Below are 21,252 nucleotides of genomic sequence, written 5' to 3'. Positions count from 1 at the left end.
GCACATTAATATTTCCCTGAGAATATTTTAGCCAGTAGGCTTTTGCTGCATCACTTTTGAACAACTACAAAATGTGTTAAGAATACAGCCCACTATTAAAATTTATGCATAAAAATACATTTTGCGGTTTCTATGAAGTATGCTAATACAAAGCTATTGGCAGAGTTTTAAAAAGCTTCATGGATTTTCAACAAAAGCAGGGTTTAATTATTTGGCTCTAAAGATACTTGAGCAAACTGTAAATGTGAACTCTGCAGAAGTTGTGGCTTTGGAATTTCTCAATTTTCTTTGTATTTGTAAGTATAGTCCTGCTAGACAACCCATGTTCTATCCTATGATGCCTGCTCACTCTTGGCCCCTCCCTCCCTCCCTCCCTCCCTCCCTCCCTCCCTTCCTTCCTTCTAATTGCCATTGCTTCATAATTAATTGGGGGGGGTGCCCTTTGTAGCTGCACCAAAAAATTGAGAACACTGTTTAGATCTCTAATAAGATTCTTAAAGGCAGGGGAAGCTTTAGTCCAGTTTAACTGTTATGAAGTGCTAATGTTGAAAACCTGAGCTCTTTGTTTCCAATGACCATACCAAATGTTCTGTTGTTGTCTATTACAACAGAATGCATATGATGGGAATCCTTTGGGAACAGCAGAAAACCAAGACAAAGTATGTAGAACGACATAATCAGCTAGTAAACATTCTACAAGGCTTGTTAAAAAAGACCAGCAAGGCAGGTGGAAGAGAGGCAAGAGGTGCACCACACACTTAATTTCTAATATTTTTGACATCCTTATCAGAGGGAAAGGGTTTGTACCATGCAGATGGTTGCACTTTAATGGCTGTGCTGATACAGTGCTTTGTCTCTTAAATACTCCTCCAAACAGTGAACTGCAAAGGGGTCAAAGTCAGTGTCAAACTTGTTGGCAAAGAAGTGGTGTTTTCGTAGCATCCAGTTCAAGTCTCCCACTCCAAAGACACACACAGAGCGGATGTGAATTCCATTACAAGGTGGGTACGGAGCACCCCGGGACACATCCCCCTCAAAGTAATGCCACTTCACAAACCTGGCAAGAGCATTCATGTCAGAGACATCATATTTCTCGCTGGCAGAGACTGCACCTGGAACCTCAGGAATTCGCTGAATAGTAGCCCACAAGTATTCATCAGGACTGTAAGTATCTTTGGCCCATTCTATAAAAGTAAGGATTTTGTTGTTCTCTAGGACATATTCAACAAACCTCCGGCTAACAACAAAGTAAGCACTGCCAGAGAAAATGGGAGTATTAAGAGGTGGACGTTGTTTGTCTATTCCCATATTCTTCACTTTGCCATCAACAACTTCATAATGCTTCTTCCATCGTGTCTCCTTGTTTGAAGGCATTTTCTCGGTTTCCAAACTATTTTCACCCTTAAGAGCTTTTAGTTTCTCTACTATTTCTTGGTTAGTCTTGATAGGAAAATCCATACCACAAAGATTGATCAGGTATTTCCAGCTTGCGCTCCTCCTGTAGAGATCCTTCATGCAGTTGAGGTCTGCTTGCACTCTACTCCACGAAGCATATACTACACTCTCCAACTGGCTGGCAACAAAGACATTGTCAAAACATGAAGCAATCCCCTTCACTGCAGCCAAGAAAGACTCGGGGGACTTCTTGTCAACATGAATGCAGTAATAGTTTTGTGGTGCGTAAATCGATCTCAGAAGTCTATCAAACATATTAATTTTGTGATAAATTACTAATGAATATGCTATGGGAAACTCAGCTTCTTCTTTGCTCAGAGGCTGCATAATATACTTTCGCTTCTTAATAAAGGAGTTGCAGTCTGTTGTCATGTTGATGTAATCATTTGGAGTTAGTTTCAGGCTCTTTTTAAAAGAAACAGTTAAGAGCTCCAACTTCACTTTCTGAATTTCCTCTGGATCTCCCTGCAATATCTTGGAGCAGTTGATGTTACTATTTGGGTATTCATCAGTTATCTCCAGGCGCCCATGATGTATGTAGCTTGGCTTCTGATGGATTTTGATAAGAGACAGGGTGCCTGCTGTAAAAATCAACACCAGCAGAAACTTGAAGCGTAGCTTATGACAGTGACGAAGTTTCCTTCTCAGCATTTCAGAGTGTGTTTGGGACCTCCCATGCATCTAAGAGACTTTCTTCATACGCATGATCAGGATCCAGCTTCAGAGCCTTCTGTCTGCATTTCTCAGAAGTTCCTAGAATAGTGAAAGTACACATAAATTCTAATGAAAAACTAAATTCTGAATTTTTTATCTGTGTCACAGATAATCTGTGGAAGGTTAAAGGTGCAATGCTTGTTCACTAGTAGTTCTGTTGTATCATTGGCATGTCCAGTCCAGGGCCAGTCTAGGTCAAGGGTAGCCAACCTGGGGCTGTCTAGATACTATGAACTGCAAATCCAATCAGCCCCAGCCATCATAGCCAATAGACATGGATAATGGGGATTGTAGTCCAAAACAACTGAAGGGAATCGTGTTAGCTATCTTTGGCTTAGGTTGTTGTCTCTCTCTCTCTCTCTCTCTCTCTCTAAGGCCACTTTACACATTATGCTGGGACCTCTCAGGAACATTTGTCATCTCATAGTCCTAATTAATTTATAGGAAAAACTTAAGGTATGCTACGTCATCTGTTCTGTTTTATATCTGCTAAAATCATAAACATTTTAGTTACAAAATCATTCTAATTATCAATGGCTGAACAACCTTTGGGCTCTTACTGCAAGTTTACAATCTAAAAATTACAGACAGGGAAAGAGGAAGGTAAGTAAGTAAAAAGGAACAACAACTGATTTGATAAGTTTATTATTACATTTTTATTCTGCTTTTCCTCAAAGCCACTCAAGGAAGCATATAAAGTTTGTGTACAGAGCGAGGCAAACAGGTAGTGAGTGGCTCAAGGTTGCTTTGCTTTACGGTTGAAGGGGGAGCTGAACTTGGCTCTTCTTGGTCCTAGTCAGACACTCTAACCATTATTCTACCTCTGACCCAGAAAATATCACATGAATTAAGGACAGTAGAAAATAGAAGATTAAGAAGCTGCTTAAATAAAGACAAAGAGGAAGCAAACTTGATATCAAGAGGAACAGACGTCTGAGCACAGGATGCAACAAAAGTGATGGGGGTGGGGAACTTTGACTGGTATTTTAAAATACAACACATGTGGTGTGGGAGGGGGAGGTAAGAAAAGAGAAACCAGTGAAGGCACAAAACTACAGAAAGTCATGCAACCTGACTATAGTTACTCAGAATCCTAATTCTATTCAGTCGATTTTGCTCTCTAGTAAGCCTACACAGGATCAAGCCTGAGCCAGGTCATTTTGCTGCTAGAGGCAAAAGAAAGAATGCTGCCCTTGGCAGCCCCCTTCCCTTACTCATCACCTGAGGCAACTGCGGGGGGGGGGCAGTTGAGTGAAAGGAGGCCAGAGAGGAGCAGGTGGCGAGGGGTCGCAGGGGAGGAGGCAAAATGCTCCTCAGAGGCCAGATCCGCTGCCTCACCCAGCCTCATGGGTGGGCTGGTCCTGCACTGGGATAGATCTAATGCTGGTCCTGGAACAGACTGGTTGAAATTAATGAACTTAACTAACTTAGGTTCATGCATTTCAATGGGTCTACTCTGAGTAGGACTAGCACTGGTTACAACCCAAAGGACTGCAACCCTAGACACAAAGTAGCTGCAGTAGTTTATACTGGATAGAAGCAGTGAAGAGAAACTAACATAGAATTGTTTAACTGGTATAGTTTTCAACCTTTCCTTTGATATGTTTCCTTTCATATCCAACTGCAACAGTTGTTGTGGCCAAAAGTCAATAAGCTGCATGATCACATGTTAAGACTGAATCAAGCAAATGGATAACTCCCATGAGTAAAAGTAGTAGGTCAATGATGGATGTAAGCTGGCACAGAAGACCAAGTCCTTTTGTCTAATTAAACATAAATCTGAGATTTCTCATGGAAATAAAATACTAGGATATTTAGAGACAGGCTGAAGTTTTCTGATTTTAAGACACTAAGCAGCTGACAGTGCATTTCTTCAATCTGTAATTATTGGGTTTTTTTATAAGTATCCTAGCATTACATTTGACACCACAGAATTAACAGTGATTTAAACTGAAAATCTACAAAGAAAGAGAGATAATGAAAGTTTTCTGAAAGCCTTTAACTTAAAAGATGGGTGCTTGGCTAAACATTAATGTTAGCTTAAACAAAAGTTTACATTCTTTGGAACCTCTAATTATATTCTTATTGAATCAGTCTGAGAAAAAGATCACTTCTCATCAAGTTCCAGCAGAAGTTTATAGCAAATAAACAATCAGCACAAGGTATCATTCATTTTACCATCAACTCATTTATCCATGGTAACATATATTCCATGCACATCTAGGACCAGAAGATCTGAAAGCAGCCCATGAAGTCCCATTTCTGAAGCTAAACAAATGTGGCTAGAGTGCGAATGGAAGAACCTGACAGAAGCTGCCCTGAGTTCTGAGAAGCAAAGGCAAAAATACAGTATTTCGCCACATAATCACCACAGATTTTACACTAAATTTGTGATGCAAAAAAGGGGGTGCGACCATTATATGAGGCCTCCGCCTGCGCCATGTTCCATGCCAGACCTCCGGCAGCTGCTGCCCCAGGGGGGCTGACTGGCTGTTCAGATTATTGCCCCTCCACCCTTGCCATCTTCATCCCAGACCACAGAGGTGGTGGTGGTGAGCATCTTCTGGTCCCTGAGCCCACACCTGCCCTCTCGCTCACGTTCACCGCCCCTTTCGTGGCAGATGATGGGGAGACTGGGGGAGGGCTTATTCAGCAACCCCGTAAAGAATCCTCCACTCCACAGCTTCAGACCCAACCTCCACCTTCCTTCGCTTTCATCTTTGTTTCCCACTCCAACCTGCTGTCTGGCCTCTGGGAGATGATTGATATGCACCTAGAGGTGCCTGAAGGTTCTGCTGAGGGCAGACGCAGACAAAGGGGTCATGGACAGATGTTGGAGGTGGTTGCTCACTGGCTGCTTTCCCTTCTTGGGTGACGTATCCCGGGACGCCAACGCAGAACCCTTGTGCTGCTCTTCAGGCAAGGCAGAGCAGTCCCGCAGCAGTTCCTGGCTGTTTGCCACAAGCCCAGGGATGGCCTGGGAGCTTAGGGCTGAGATGGTGAGGAACGAGGGGAGCGGGGTGGCAGCTGGGGGAGGAAAGCAATTTACCATGCGACTCAACCAATTTTTGGACAGAAAAAACAGAGTGTGGCGATTATGTGGTAGTGACAATTATTCAGTGAATTATGCTACAACTTTCAGACATGGGATGTATAAGGTTTAATTACAGAAACTGACTAACATGTTGAAGTTTGACCTCTTTTTACACCCCACTGCCCCTTCCTCCTTCTTTCTTCCTGAACAGCAATCAGGGTTCACCTTTGCTTTGCCCCAGCCAACATCCTGAAGAGACCACTGTGTCAATTTTCCAGGCAGAGACCTGTAAATGATGAACAAAGTCCTGGTTAACGGTCTTGGCTGGAGTTAGTGCCATGAAGTCCATACTGTTCAACTCCCTGCTAGCAAGGTAAAGAGAGATGGATGAAAGACTCAACTGTTGCTACAGCACATAAAAAGCAACCTGGCTATATTAATGCCCCCTCCCACCCTGCTAATTTATACTGACTTCACTACCACATTCTGCATACTTTGGGTTTAATTCTGATGACAAAGATGAAACACAGAGATGCCAATCTAATTTGGCCTTCCTTGTAATCTCCCAGCAATGTCAAGGCACAGACAGGAGTAAGGACCCCAAGGTACAACCTGTAAGAAATAAAATGAGTGCCTGCTCATGGAAGAATACTTCATGGGGGAGGGGGAATGTGATTTTTACAGCAGCATGTGAAGGAGCAAGTGGTCTGATGTTTCAAGAAGGCAAGGAAACACCTAGCAAAAGATTTGAGTCACAGGATAGAACATTGTAAGTAAGAAGAAAATTGGAAACTCTATTAGACTGATCTGCTTACCAAGTAGTGTTCACAGATTTTGCCTGTGGCAAGTGACATGCTCTCTTTGAAATTCTGGATCTCCTAAGTCAAGAACAGGGTGTGCATTCTGCTTCACACATAACTAGAGAATCTGCAAGAGCAGAACTGTAAGTCACGTGCTCTTCTGTAGCTTCTGCTGAGCTTTCAGGCCCAGTTTCAGAGCTTACCTCATGAACATGGTGTTATAACTGAAGGAAGACTAATGCCATCTTGGGCCAAACAGTTCCCACTTGGATTTCAGTAATCATGCTGAAATGCAAGCTTAAGAGAGGAACAGAAAAATAACAAAGAACAGGAAAACATATAAAGGAAAATTATAGAAGCATGCCAGGGCATGACATTCTATGAACCGGAAAATGGCATCTGTGGTTAAGCTAGCAGTAAGACCATATCACTGGGTGTCTTGCCTATATATGACGATAAAAGGAGAGTGTAAACAGAGATTGAGGTTCCCCCCTCTGATCGCTTTTCTGGTTGCTTGCTGTAACCTTTCCTGCTTGGGCAAGAAATAAAACTTTGCTTTTAGAGAGTTCCCAGGTGTCACTCATCATTGCTAGTGAGTAAAGGACTTGGCTGTGCAATGGACCTTGGCTGGAGTTTCCTCACATCAGTGGTAGCAAGCAGGCAACCAGGGAAAGACCAACAGAATGCATGATGATTAGGAGGCTCCCCTGGCACTTTTAGTACATGTCTTTAGGTGCCAGGAAAAAAACATTCCTCTTCTCTCAAGCCTTTGACTGATTAAAAAATCTATGGCCTTTTAAACGGTGTGTGAGGGGGGTTATTGCTTTTGCTAGTGTGGTATGTATTTTTGTGTTATATTGTAATTCCTGTGATCCTTGGATGAAGAGTTGTATAGAAATGATGAAGAAGAAGAAGAAGAAGAAGAAGAAGAAGAAGAAGAAGAAGAAGAAGAAGCAGCAGCAGCAGCAGCAGCAGCAGCAGGTGGAAAAAAGCTGAATGACAATGATTCTGCAAGTCACAGGGCTATGCAGGATAAAAATGGGGTTTCCAAAGACTTTTAAAAGGATTGTGTTGTGTGCTTAAGCACTCCCCAAATGTTGTGTTGCTGCCACAAACTTGTTTGGTCCACCATACAGAAAACCATGCAGCCTTGGACATTGTCAAATCTTTCATTCAGTTTGGGTTCAACAGCAAACTCCAACTCACATGGCATAGTAAGATATATATGGTACTACAGTGGTGCCTCGCAAGACGAAATTAATTCGTTCCGCGAGTTTTTTCGTCTTGCGAAGCACGGACTTTGGAAAAGCTTCAAAAATCACCAAAGTCTTCAAAAACCTCAAAAAAGGCTACCACACCGCGTGCTATGAGTTGCTCCTCGAAGTGAATGCACGGTTTTAAGAAAAAGGAAACAAACTTGCAAGACAAAGGAAACAAACTTGCAAGACGTTTTCGTCTTGCGAAGCAAGCCCATAGGGAAATCCGTCTTGCGAAGCAACTCAAAAAACGAAAAACTCTTTGGTTTTGCGAGTTTTTCGTCTTTCGAGGCATTCGTCTTGCGAGGTACCACTGTAAGCCTGCAACATGCTGGACCTGAAAGGCATTTAAATCTGAGCTTGCATTTTAAGTATGACTAAGGGAGAAAACATTGGGTGTGTATGTGTATATCTGCCTACTGACAATAATGCTTCGCCACTGTTGGAGTGGACAATGCTTTTACATTTTTAAAAAGAAGTGGCTACTCTTTAACACATAGTGGCTCTTGATTTTTCATGTTAAAAGATGCAAAAGAGTTCAGCAATAACAAATCCAGCATCAAGATTTTTAGTTCGGCTTAGCATGACTGAGCGAAAGTACAGGTTCTGTGAGTGAAGACTGAAGCTACAGCAGGACTTCTCTGGTCCTGGTGCTGCTGCTGCTGCGCTACCCAGGGCTGTGTTCTCTTCAACCTGGGGCTCGTGATCTGTCTTACTCTGGACAAACCATGGGCTGTAACCATCTGTGGTTTGTCTGCGGGAAACAAACCACAAAGACAAGTTCAGGCATAATGCTAAGTTGGTCACACAGAATATTGATCTAGATAGGCCTTTGGTCTAATCATGTCATCAGCCTAGTAAAATGCCAAAGAGAAGAACAGTAGCAACACAATGGATGTGGAATTTTAAGCACTGTTGAAAGGTTTTGAAGAAAATGACCTTAATAATGAAATGATAGAAAAGCAGGAGAACCACTACATTTCCTCCTAGTAGACTATGGATACCTATAGTCTACATCCTACGTTGTCCTACTCACATAGGTGATGCAATTGATGTAAAATCGTTCTTGTCCGGTTATTGATCAATCCTCCCCTCACTATCGCTCCCCCTCTCCCTCTTTCCATACTGCTGTCTATCAAACTCCTATTCATGTGCTCTTCCCTCTGGCTGGGTAACCATAAACTTCATTGCATAATACAAAGTCTGCTAGAAAACTTAGAAATTAGGATATGCTGTGGAAATTAGAAGTGCTGTTTGAGAATCAGATGGGTAGAGGAACTTAGAAAGAGGCCAAATCTTCTGTTTGGATGATTGATGGCTTTGTCAATGCAATTACAACAGCAATCTTATAAGTACTATATTGCTATCTTACTTTGAATCAAACTGTAGCGATATAGAGCAAAGTTCAGACTAACATTATCTTCCATATGAAGAAATTATGTGCTTTGAGTGAAGCACCATACAACTGATTGATTTGTTTCAGTTACTGTCTTAAATCTGTGGTCTTTATCACTGGTCATTCTTTATTCCCTGACTTTCTGGGTTGTTAATGAGTGACCCCTGATTAGATAACCACATTAAACATAAGACTGTTCTTTCTTGCCTTCTCTTGCATTGTTTTCCTGTGTAGGATTCACTCTGGGAAATGAATCAGTGGGAACTTCATGGTGGAACTATTCTCCCTCCTCCATATCTTTTTAAAGAGGGACAGATAAGGGGTGCCAAAAAAAGAAGATTGTTGAAAACAAAAACCATACTTCTAACATTATTCCCTGCCTATGTGTAAACCACACCTCAGAGATACCGGCTAGTTTAATCAGGAATCAGAATGAAGTCACCTAGTATTAATTCAGCTGCAATCAACATAGCCAATGGTCAGAGGTAGTGGGCGTTGCAGTTCAACAACATCTGGACTATATATATTTCCAACCCTGAATTATAGGAACCATCCTGTGTTACTGACCATCATTTTTAACCTATTAATTTGCATAGTTTACAAAAAAAAACGCAGAACTGTAGCTACAAGAAAAGGGATTTGTCTTTACTCTTGCATAATAGGATCATTTAAGCAACTTAAATATGAATTCCTTAAACCTTATATTCTTATTGCATTTTAGAAGGCTTTTCTCAGATTAGTCCTATGACCAACTGAGTTTAATCTTAAACTCAGAAAAAGACATTATAGTACTTTAATCCATAGTTAAGTGTCTTTGTAGAAGCGTTTGGGGGGGTTGTTTCCTGTTTAGTAACATTAGGTTTTTAAAAAGATGAAATAAATATGAGCTAAGCTCTAAAGGAGCCTTTCCATTATCAAAGGTGCCCAGTGCCCCATTTGTATTCACAAAATTTTGCAGTGCTGCGAGATAAGATCTAGCAACTATTCAGCCTTTCTTAATAAACCAATGCATCCATAGAGATTAAACTTATATGGAAGGCCTAAACAACATGCTATGTTAATCACAGTCTTAATTTTAAAATCAGGAAGGCAAGCTTCATTTTGAAGGAAATGCAGCCCCCCAAATGGTACTTTCAGGAGCAAAGAGGCAGTTGTGGGAGGAAATTGGTGCCAAGTGTTCTGATTTTAATCAACACCATACTGGGGGCCAGTGGCTGCTTTACCTTAAAAAGAAAGAGGGTGAATTAAAAAGCCTTTTAAAAATATTATTAAATTAACATGTGGTTTGACACACACTCTGCCGAAAAAGAGATACAAGTTCAAAATAGAGGGCTCTGTGTAACCGCCCTGAGACCTACAGGTATGAGCGGTATATAAATTCAATAAAATAAAATAATAATAATAGGTGAAGTTCACTTTTATAAATGATATTCGATACATAACTTTTCACTTTAACTTCCATGATAGTCAAGCTTATACAGAAGGAACCATTTAAAAAATGTAGTAGGAGAACCAGAAGAGAGCCACTATGGTATATCTGGGGCCAGGGATATCTTTGCCCAAATCCCTGTTAAAGCACAAAGTGAACTGGGTGACAATGAATACTAAGACATAAAACAAAGTTTTTAAAAAATGGGACTGGGATTGCTTGGGAAAGCATTAAAACAGGTATATAATGTGAAAGGAACCAAACACGAGCTGGACTGATGTGATCAAACTCGTCAGAACTTACAAAGTTCTTACTTCACCACCAAAAGCTTCACACACCCCCAAGCAGTGCCATTGGAGTGTTGGGTGGGGTGAAATTCTAGACCTGCAGCTTTCAGTATGCAAAGTCCAGCTTCCCTCCCGGTCATTCTTGTTATATGGTGTCCTAAGTAATAGTTGCAACAGTTTGGAGACAGTTTCACAGAAAGTCAGTTTCCCAGAAAGCCAGATGAGCCACAAGTAACAAGATGAAAGGAGAAGAAAATGAGTCAAAACTTGAAGAAACAGAATCAAGAGTAGCCAGAAAAAGATAAAGACAGTGACGGAAGCAGAAAGGAATAAAAGGAAACTAGATGAGTCTGGAAGGTCCTGAAAGAAATTATTCCTAATGACCAGAAACTGGGAAGTACATGAGGTCGGAAGAACGTCAAAATATGCAGTCTGCATGTGAGAAGAAAGTCTATACATGTAAATTCTCTATGCAGGCAGGGGGAGGGAAATCAGCCAGCCAGCAACAGCAAACTCAGGATCTCCCGCCCCTCAGGTGAGTAGGAGAAGCATGCCAGAGCAGAAAGTGGATCCCAAGACCAGAATTCTAGTCTCTATGTGTAGGTGGATGGGTATATTGTAGTCTCCAAAAAAGAGGAATAGATCAAAATATTCCCTTTCTGAATTCAAGGAGAAAAGACCAAGGGTGAAAAGAAGTGCAAAACATGTTTTCTTTTATAAACAAGGAGAAAAATGACACTGACCAGAAAAGAAAGAAAGAATAAACAGGATGTAGTAAAGACAGAGGAAAACATACATAGAATCATAGAACTGTAGAGTTGGAAGGGACCCCTAGGGTCATCTAGTCCAACCCCTGCACCAGGAAACATGACAAAAGATACTTACACATTCCAATGTCATTTATGCACATATCACAGAAGAGAAAGATGAGTAGCTCTTAAAACAGCTAGTTATCATATTTGAGAACTGATGTTACCTTGGCAGCCTATTAAAAAACAACTATAGTGCCCACCATTAAACTTGAGGATGAAATATGCACTCACATAATTTTATGTCCAGGAACATTAGAACAAACCAGTTTGAGAGTACACCTTGTGGAAGAAAAAGGAAATTGCCACAAATCAACATGGTTTAACAAATTATTATTACAGACAGCAGAGACATTCTTGGTAAGGAATTGGTTCCAGCTAATTAAGGAAATGCAATTAATTTTGTTGTACTTTTAAGGTAGACCCAGTACAAGTTGTTGTTGCTGAAGTGAAATGTGGATTAGACAGTGCTACTATAAAACATATAAGCAGCTGCCTAAAAGACTGCATGCAAAAGGTATTAGGAATGGAAAGACAGTGAATAATGCTGGTCAGTGTTTTCATTAAGTGCTGCTGATAACACACTTTTAACATGAAACAGAAAGAAGGACTCAAGAGATAAGACTCTGAATTCTTAAAGACTGAAGAGCTAGCAGTGACTGAAAAAGAGTTAAATTCTTTCGGCTACAATCCCAGCCTCACTCTTTGATATAGCAGAACTTATTTGTGAATAGACATGACTAGGATTGCACTATCAGTGTAGAGTGCAATCCCTAGAGTAGCCATGCAGGATAGTCTGGCATCCTCAAACTGCACATGGCCAAGGGCTTATACAGGCAGCAACAATTTTAGGTACATCCAGTTGATGCGCAATTGCCAACATGTGGGTCCTTTTGGACCTGGAAAGGGGCAGAACAGAACGGGGTGGGTGGGGGTGGCACGCTTATATATGTTCTGCTGACGTGTGTAGGGGCCAGGAGCAGAACCCCTGTGCAAAATGATCACCACCTGTAGTAGCTTGACTTAACAGTGACTTGCCCTTGACTCCTCAGTTTTGTTTATGGCTGAGCCAATATGTGAGCAATATTATTCCCAGATCATGCTTTGAATATGCTTCAATATAGCTAGTAACAAACTAGCAGGAAACTTCCTTATATCAGACCACTGGCCCATCTAATTTAGTATTGTCTACACTGAAAGCAGCTCTCTAGGGATTCAGACAGGGTCTTTCTCAGTCATTCCTGAAGACTGAATCTGTAATCTTCTGCATGCAAAGCACATGATCTGCCACCAAACTGGCAATTCTTGAAATATTGAGGATTACAAGAGAAAACTAAAATCCTGTTACTATATGGTAAAAAAGGGAGGAAATACAAAGGTAGGTTTTACTGACAGAATAATGACTTATACATAATAGCATAGTAAGACTGCACTGATTATGACCTTACACAGCATAGCATGCACTGTGAGTGTGATTTAAGTGGTTACTCACAGCACTATGGGATCATTTCCTGTGCCATCTTCTGTTAGTATACTTAACAATATTTGTATATAGAATCCATAAGGGTGAGGGAAATTATAGGGGTCCTTCTCAGCTGGGAGGCAGGGCACCCATAAAATGGTGAAAAGCCATCACTGACGGCATCCACGCAGGAGAGGCAGATTTAGGGGAGTGCAACTGGTTCAGTCATACTGGATGCAGAGCCTTGGCGCCACCACCAGGGATGCCACAATTATGATTTAGAATGGACTGCGACAGGTGGAGGGGCGCTGAATTTTGGTGCTGTACAGGGCACCGCTGAAATTTAAGACAACAAGATCCACCACTGCACACAGGGACAGATCAAGGCCATGATGGTGCCTGGGATAGTAATAGAAATCTACACAGATAACATTTTGTCATAATTAATACTATGGCAAGGAGTTCTGTAGGATCTTTTTGCCTCTTTGAATTCCAAAATGAATTCAGAAGGGAAGATTATGCACTGTTCCTTCAAGCTGGTGAGCATTTGCTTACGAACTTTCCACAACTAAAAGATGTACTGGTTATTATTAGTATTCATTCTTCCACAAACTAAAAGAGATAATTTCCAAAGAATGATGGCTAACTAATTTCTCATTCCCGTTTGGCCTGGGCCAGTCAGGGTCATGTAAAGAAGGACAGCTTCTGCAAGATACCACACCATTGTTCTAAAAAGAATGTGACTGGAAGTGCCAAAGAAAAGTTCTTGCAATGGGGAAAAGCTCCAGGGAACTCTTGCAAACATTGCTGTTGCTTGAGACAAATAAGATTATACAGACTTGAAGTTTATGAATGCAGCGGAGAACAGTCATATAATAAAACAGCACGACAATATAACCTCCTTTAAAAGGCAGTGTTTCAGAAGGGTATTTGTTCATTGTGAAAAACTGGGTGGGACCAGACAGCAATCATAAGCTATACAGAACTGTTACTGATCATCCCTTTGTGATTTTGCACAATATTTGTATTCATAGAATTCTTCCCTGTGGGGGACTTCTATTAAGCCCTATCGCTGTTCAGTCTCCCTTCTTGCCTATGGGGCTTGCTTAACACCCTGACAGGAGCTCCACTGAAACAGATGGTGGCTGTGTAGCAGGAATGAGATGACAATCAAGGCTTCCACTGACACCACCTTATTAAAGTTCCTGAAAAGAAACCCAAGCTTACCCTGACCATCCCGCGATGGCAGGATAATTACTTCTTACAAATTAAAAAGGAAGAGAAGAGAATAAGAGAATTTTAGCAGAAAGGATAAACCAGCCAAGAGCTACCCAAAACAGAAAAGGCCTTTGTGCCTCGGCACAACAGCTTCTATGTTCTTGGCGAGCCTGAAATCTGTTACCTCCAGCCTTATTTAGAAGACCTGTTTGGAACAGCACAGATTCCAAATGGGCCACTCACACCCCTGTTTAAAAGCCACCAACCCCTCCTCTTTCTTTTAAACAGATATCCTTTTCAGAACACCCTAGAAAAGGAGGCCTGAGGCCAGATCAATCCTGAATTGCCTGCTCATGACTGCTCATCATAAATAGCCACAGATAGTCAATGGGGAATAGCTAGGTATCTGCTGCCCTTGAGCACCAGGGATGCTATTTAAGACTGGGGGCTTCAGTTGATGGGAAGTAAGGAAACAGTACAAGTAAATAAATAATTTTTAAAGCATGTTTCTTTACGCACATGCACATTTCAAGTTAGCACACAACTTTCCCACAAGGTAGTGAAGTAGTGAAGAAAGTCACAAGAAAACTTAAACAGAGAACTTCCACCACTTTTGTACTCTGAAGGTTTGCACAGTATTTTTAATAGGCTGGAAATGTGTCAACCTCTTTGTCCAAGAGTGTTGCATTACAGATCAAACAGAATCATTCAGCAGCTGCAGCTGTATTTTTATAACAACTCCTCCTGAAACACCTATGTGATGGTATGTTTTAAAAAAGAACGACCACATATTCAACATGCTTCAGGACCTTCTGGATAGCTTTTAACTACACTCATGCATCTTAAATTACTTTCAATCATATTTGCATTTAAATTAAGTAATCAAGAAGGACAGAACTTTCTTTATGTATGCAACAACAGCAGCAAGAATACTCATCGCAAAGTATTGGAAGACACAAGATTTACCCACCCGGAAAGAATGGCAGATGAAGTTGATGGACTATATGGAATTGGCAGAAATGACTGGCAGAATCCGAGACCAGGGAGAAGAGTCGGTGGAAAAAGATTGGAAAAAATTTAAAGATTATTTACAGAAATATTGTAAAATTAATGAGCTTTAGAAAAATGGTGGAATGAAGTTATATGGCTTTGGCAGAAATGTTATAAGGAACTAGGTACAGATAGACTGTGAATGTATTAAAGGGAAAAAACAAGGTCAGAATATGTTAAGATTAATTACAGTACAGAAAACAGAGGAAGATGGAAAGGAGTTGCTGAAACAGTTAATTGAAGTGGAATACAAAAAGGGAGGCGTGAGGAAGTCAATGAAACAAGTGAATGAAAGATAAGCTTGAAAATATTGGAAGTGTTTTTAATTGTTCTTGTTTTGTTTTGTTAATTCAATGTTATATGTAGTGTTTTTGTTTCTGTTTTTGTATTGTATTATATTGATTTGTTTAATTCTTTTTCTTTCTTTTTGTAATCTTTAAACTCTTAATAAATATTATTTTTTAAAAATAAATAAATTAAGTAATCAGCCCTGATGAAAGCTGCCAAATCATCAGTAATAAGGGCAATAACATCGTTTATGGTGTGCAATTGTTTTACCAGTTACATATTGAGCGGAGATTGTTCTAAATAATGGGTTAGTGTGTCCACAGTCCCAAATCCTTCTGGCTAATTTAAAACAAAAACATCATGGCGATCTGACCAATGCCGATTACACTGCTCTAAATTTACTCCCCCCTCCCCCCACATTTTATTCTACATGCCAGTGGGGAATCACAGGCAAAAAGAAGTGTGTGGAGCAAGTGATGCAACTCTACCTTTTGTACAGGAGGCTATATTCCAGGCATGTGCAGGTGAAAAGTTTCTACATGCGCGTACACACCCCAAAAAACCCCTACATTATCTCTCCAGGTTTCATCCAGATAACATCACAGTTCAAGGTGACATTTCAGCTAGGAAAGAGTCCTTGGAAAGGTCACACAGCAGGGCCAGTGAAGCGTGAGGTCTGAGGAGGCAGGGGCTGGAGAAAGTCCAGAAGGCTGGACAGAGAGGCTTGGTGGGTGGAGTATATTTGGTCCCTGGCCCAAGATTGCCCTCCCCTGCCCTACAGCATTCTACACAGGGCAAACAAAGCAGATGCCAGGCAAAGAACAAAACAAATCCAAACCTGGCATAGGCCTAGAGCAGGGGTCAGCAAACTTTTTCAGCAGGGGGCCAGTCCACTGTCCCTCAGACCTTGTGTGGGGCTGGACTATATATATATATATTTTTTTTTGGGGGGGAGAACGAATTCCTATGCCCCACAAATAACCCAGAGATGCATTTTAAATAAAAGCACACGTTCTACTCATGTAAAAACACACTGATTCCCAGACTTTCTATGGGCCGGATTTAGAAGACGATTGGCCCGGATCCGGCCCCCGGGCCTTAGGTTGCCTACCCATGGCTTAGAACCATATTCAGAGGCCTGAGGGGAAACATTTCAACCTCCCAGGACACTGGTTTTAAGAGGCTGTTTTTCATGCAAATAACCTCCAAAGAGAGATTTTCCAGCATTGAAGGACAAAATTATGGTATGTGGTGTGAATAGTTCTCATTAACATGTGTTAAATAGCTGACCAAGGTAAAGGCATCAATATGCTGTGTGAATGCTCACTGGTCTTATTTTACATATATTTAAATTTCAATGTTAATTGTTAGTTTACTTTTTTACACAGTAATTTCATCAGACCTCACAATATGAGGATGGTAGACCTACAGCCATGTGCATATATATTCTTGCTGACTTCAGAAAATACATACATCATGCATCTCACAAAGTGGCCCCTAGTCCATGAAAGTTGATGTTATAATAAACCTGTTAGGCAGCAATCCTAACCCTACATACCTGAGTGCAGGTCCCCCTGAATTCAACAGGACTTAATTGGCTTGGGTTGCACTGTGAGTTGCTAAAGCTGACTGCCTTCTTGATACCTCTTCAGAAATCATTCAGCAATGTAGGGCCTGAACTGAAATTATGCCGGCAGGAACATCAAACAACCCACATATGAACTCAAGCAAAACAATTACAATATTTGGAAGCGGGAAAGCAATCCTGCTGTTAAACCAGAAATCCATTTTTGAAACTTTTCTCTTTCAAAGGAGCCACTTGCCTCCCCCGTCTTCCTTTGCCGGCTGATAACGACTCTAGTTGTAAGAGATACTGGCCGGGAGTTCACGCTTATCAAAGCCCTCAGCCATTTCCGAGCACACCATTTGCACCCAGTTCCCTTTTCTTTTTAGCAGGAATTCCCCCATGAAAGCGGATTCCCCTCCGCCCGCTTGAAGCCCAAGGACAGAAGCGAAGCTTGTCTGGAACGCACCGTCTTACCTGTCTAACCTTTCCACTGATAATCATGAACGTGTGGAAGAGCTTTTTAGAACTGAATGCCTGAATCAGATCCCTCCCCCCTCCCCAAACACGTGAAGCTCGGGTGCAGCAAGCAAGAAGATGCAAAAGAGCTGGGGATCGCCCCTCTCTCGCCCGCCTAGCGCAACCCGCTGCGCGCCCACCTGCTTCCGCGGGGCTCCTTCCCTGGCGGCGCCTGGAGGAGAAGGCGCACCTTTAAGTTTCCTTTCTGTGCGGAGGCGGAAGCGCGAGCTGCCCCGCGAGGAGACCCGAGTTGCGCGGCCAAGGTAGCAAGCCCTCCCCGAGTGGCGCGCATCCTCGGGAGACGCCAGCCCAGAGCCAGGAGGGCGAGGCGCCCGGCTCCCCGCTGCACCTCGCTCGCTCTCGCTTCTGGCCTCGGAGGCGCCTCCCCTCGCCGGGCCTGAAAGCCCCTCCCCGCCCAGGAGCCCAGAGAGCTGCCTTGCGCGCGCTCCAGGCGCGCCGCGCCGCCGGGAACCCCGCGCGTGGCCGCCTTGCGCCGAAGCGGGGCGGCAATCCTGCGCGCACTTACCGACTGCGCGCCTCCAAGGGGGCAGCATTTGCTCTTACTGCTATCGCGGCTGACAACCCCGTCGTAGCGAACACGGAAATACCGTTAGAACGAAGCATTAAACAAGGACACCCGAAATAAAACAGCAACAATAGATTCCGCCAGCTGTGCATTAAATCGCAAATGCCTGCTGGACAAATGGAGCGGCTTTTACCTTGTGCTTCAAAGTGGCCATTGCAGGGGGAGAGCAATGTCAGGCCGAAGAGAGGGCGCAATCTGGAGGCTCCTTCCCCCTGTGCTGTGCCTTGTGTTGCCCCCTGGCTAGCAAAAACTAATGTTGGGGCAACAAGAAGGGCATCTCTGGTTGATCTTAGTAGTTAGGTGGGCACTGGGCAGTGGTGGTTGGTGCCCATTGGGCAGGCAGTTGGAAGCACAGCCAAGGACAGGCAGAGCCGCCCACTGACTGGTTGTAAGAAGGCTGGCAGGTAGAGGCTGGCTAAGGTTGTTGGGGTGGTGCCCCTTTCATCCTAACAGTATTGCCCCACCTTCAGCCTCTGCTGAAGGTGGGGCAATACTGGAGAAGGTGCTCCTTCAGCTACCTGGGCTCAAAGTCATTAGGGGCACAATAGGACCAATACTTTGAATTGGGTCCAGTAGTTCACAGACAACCATTGCAGAGATGTGATGATCAGAGTAATATGATCTCCTCTCTCCACTCCAGATACCAGCCAAGCATCAGTATTCTGCAGCTTCTGGACAGTCTTCAAGGGTAGCTCCACATACGATATGTTGCAGTAATCTAAACAGGAGGTTATTAGTGCTTGAGTAACTGAGGTGAAACTGCCCCAGCCCAGGAACAACTGTAGCTGGTGAACCAGCAGGAGGAAGGCAAAGGTAGTTCTTGCCACTAAGACACTTGAATCAAGAAGTAGAGGCAGATTTAGGAGAGCACAACTGGGCCCAGAGGGCACCGCAGGGGGTGGCACAACAATGAGCTGGAACAGAAGACAAGAGGCAGGGCTTGCCTAATTTTGGCGTCACACAGGGCACCACTGAAATTTGAAAGCAAGGAGTGCCACCAAGCTATGGACCTGGTCTGTTGGCAGGAGTGCTACCCCAGGTCACGTCAATGCTCAGGATTCAGCTGCAGTCAATAGTGATAAAAAAAAGAAGTCCATAAACTACCAGTATTTGCTCTTATTGTAATAGCACCATCACTGTACAGCAGGGAACCTGCAGCCCTCCAGACGCTGATGAACTCCAACTACCATCAGCCCCAGGCAGCAGAGCCAATAGCAGGGATGATGGGAATTGTAGTCCAAGAGCATCTCAAACTTAGCTTCCTGTATCATACAAAATGCCCTGGGAAGCTGAACAGTTGAGAAATGTTTAGTATGCACAGAGTTCATGAATGAAATACCTTTACTTTTAGTTCAGTGACCTGAACCAATTGACCTTCTGTAGGTATGTTTCTCACAGACATAATGATAGTGAAAGCTTCCCCAGCCTACTGAGATCATTCCAAGTGAAGATCATACTGGAAATGCTTTATGTGAAACACTTCCCAGAATTTTTCAGTATCAGGATGCAGCTTGAGTTGGTTTGGCCACTGCTGCACAAAAATATTTTGTGGAGAACTTTTCCTGTCTAAAGGGTGGCAGGAAAATCTATTTAACCATCTAATTTGGCAAGGAAAAACAGGATAGCTTGGATCCAGAGTTGTGCAACTCTGTATATGTGAGAAAATGTGTATGCAGGATCACTGGGACAGTGCCGCAGAGTTGCCATCCTGGCACCAGCGTTGCTGCTACTTACAGGGGTGGGACAGGGTGGTGGCAAGGTCAGGGTGGCACCCCGGGGGAGCCACCCGGGCACTCTTGCCAGCACACCCATGCAGCAGCACCCGCTCGCTGGTCCAGGTTAGCAGCAGTCATTCTGGTGTTGGGAGGGTGACTGCAGAAGCACCCCACTGTGCCAGCTGCTTCTGTGTGCATGAATGTCTGTGTGTGGATGTGCAGGTGGGGGGTCATTATGAGAGATGGCCCCCCACACTTTTGCATTGGTCTGGACCACCACTGGCATGCAACCCATGCTTCTCCCTCTCCCCCATAGGTCACCTACAAGGAGTTGCATCCACGTCCCTGGCTTATGCTTTTAGCCTTTACTGCAATGTTTTCTTGGGATGGTAGTCATGCCTTTATTTTTTCAGGGCTCCTTTTTATGTACAACTGCATGATAGTGGTAAAGACAACAGGGACAATTTTTTAATAGCATGGAGATGGGAGATATGGAAAGCTTCTGTCTGTTAAAGTTGATCTAAAAAATTGTGATGGCCCTACTTCTAGTTTATGCTTCTAAGTTGTGGTCACTTTGTTGCTGAAGGCAACACAATGACTGGTGCATTTTGGGGCACTCTGATGTGTGCTACCAGTGGCTTCTGGCTGCATCAGAGAAGGAGGAGGGAGGGAGAGAGTCCAAGGCTTGCTGTAGCTTGTATTGTAATACTAAACCTGGGGTGGGGAACAATTTCCACCCACTATCAATCACCTGATGTCACCAGACAAACCATGAGGGATTGATTGCTAATTCATTCTGGGAAACATAGTACTGTGAAGGGAAGGGGATCTCCCAACAATTTTCAGCACCCCAAACAAACTGCAGTTCCAAGGATACTTTAGACTATGATATAACAAACTGTATAACAGTGCTTTAAATGTCTGGTGCAGGTGTGTGCTGAAGGCAGAGGGACCCTTCTCCACAATTCTCCTTCACCAAAGAACCCCCTTGTGTGTTTTAAGTGTGACATGAGGCCAGAGTGATTATAGCCCCAGGGAGCACATCTTACCGCCTGACATGTGTCTCTTTATATGTTGGTGTACTCTGACTGGATACAGAGCTATACCAAATTTTATAAGTTGTTTTGTTTTGTGGGCAAAGCAGTAAGAGATTTTCATTTTGCTGTTTCCCCCCTCACCACTGAGCTCAATAGGTGAACTTTTCCTTATGCCCGCTCTATAGACATCTTAATGTTGTTAAGGACATGGATGGGGTCTGAAGTGTATAGCATTTAGCATCAGTCTGCTCCTTCCATGTCCTGTACACATCTGTGTCCCATTTTGGTTGCTACACTGGCACAGTTGTGTTGCTGACACAGATACACGAGGATAGTTGTTGTGCCAGCATTAGTAATGCCAACTTTGCCAGCATAGCAGGGAGCTTCTGCCATATGGCTTGCAGGTCCTCAGTCGGGATATCCTGATTAAAAGATTGTGCCCTAAAAACTGGTCTAGAGAAATTCCATCAAGCTTAAAGAAAGTGAGCCAGTTCTTTAAGCACTGGAATTTCCTGAAATGCATCTATCATTAATTATGCAGGAGAATTTCAGAAATGAATGTGAGCTTTAAGAGTTAGAGGACATTACATTACACAAATATGCTTTCTGGCTCTGCAAGTCTGTTTAACCTGG

At 42.9% G+C, this 21,252-nt stretch overlaps 1 protein-coding gene across 13 annotated transcripts; it reads right to left on the bottom strand.

The window, feature by feature from the left end:
• Positions 1-282: 282 nt before the first annotated feature.
• On the bottom strand, positions 283-18,158 carry GCNT1 (glucosaminyl (N-acetyl) transferase 1). 13 transcript variants are annotated; one of them, XM_081881027.1, is made up of 5 exons: positions 17,240-17,401; positions 11,415-11,462; positions 5,429-5,489; positions 5,021-5,196; positions 283-2,208 (listed from the first exon to the last, which is right to left on the bottom strand). In XM_081881027.1, exon 5 carries the CDS (start codon positions 2,134-2,136, stop codon positions 826-828), a length of 1,311 nt encoding a protein of 436 aa, XP_081737153.1. In that variant the 5' UTR covers positions 2,137-2,208; positions 5,021-5,196; positions 5,429-5,489; positions 11,415-11,462; positions 17,240-17,401; the 3' UTR covers positions 283-825. The 13 variants fall into 13 exon arrangements, with proteins under 13 accessions (XP_081737153.1, XP_081737154.1, XP_081737158.1 ...); XM_081881028.1 differs by lacking the exons at positions 11,415-11,462; positions 17,240-17,401 and adding an exon at positions 17,422-17,534; XM_081881032.1 differs by lacking the exons at positions 5,021-5,196; positions 17,240-17,401 and adding an exon at positions 17,422-17,439.
• Between the last annotated feature and the right edge of the window lie 3,094 nt (positions 18,159-21,252).

The sequence above is a fragment of the Podarcis erhardii genome (assembly GCF_964252035.2).
Source record: "Podarcis erhardii genome assembly, chromosome: 11".
Lineage (NCBI taxonomy): Eukaryota > Metazoa > Chordata > Lepidosauria > Squamata > Lacertidae > Podarcis > Podarcis erhardii.
Note: the sequence above shows the minus strand (reverse complement) of the source record. Positions and strands in the feature narration are given on the sequence as shown.

Coding starts and splice junctions, on each gene's coding strand:
- GCNT1 (XM_081881034.1), bottom strand. CDS start 2,136: ATGCATGGGAGGTCCCAAACACACTCTGAAATGCTGAGAAGGAAACTT.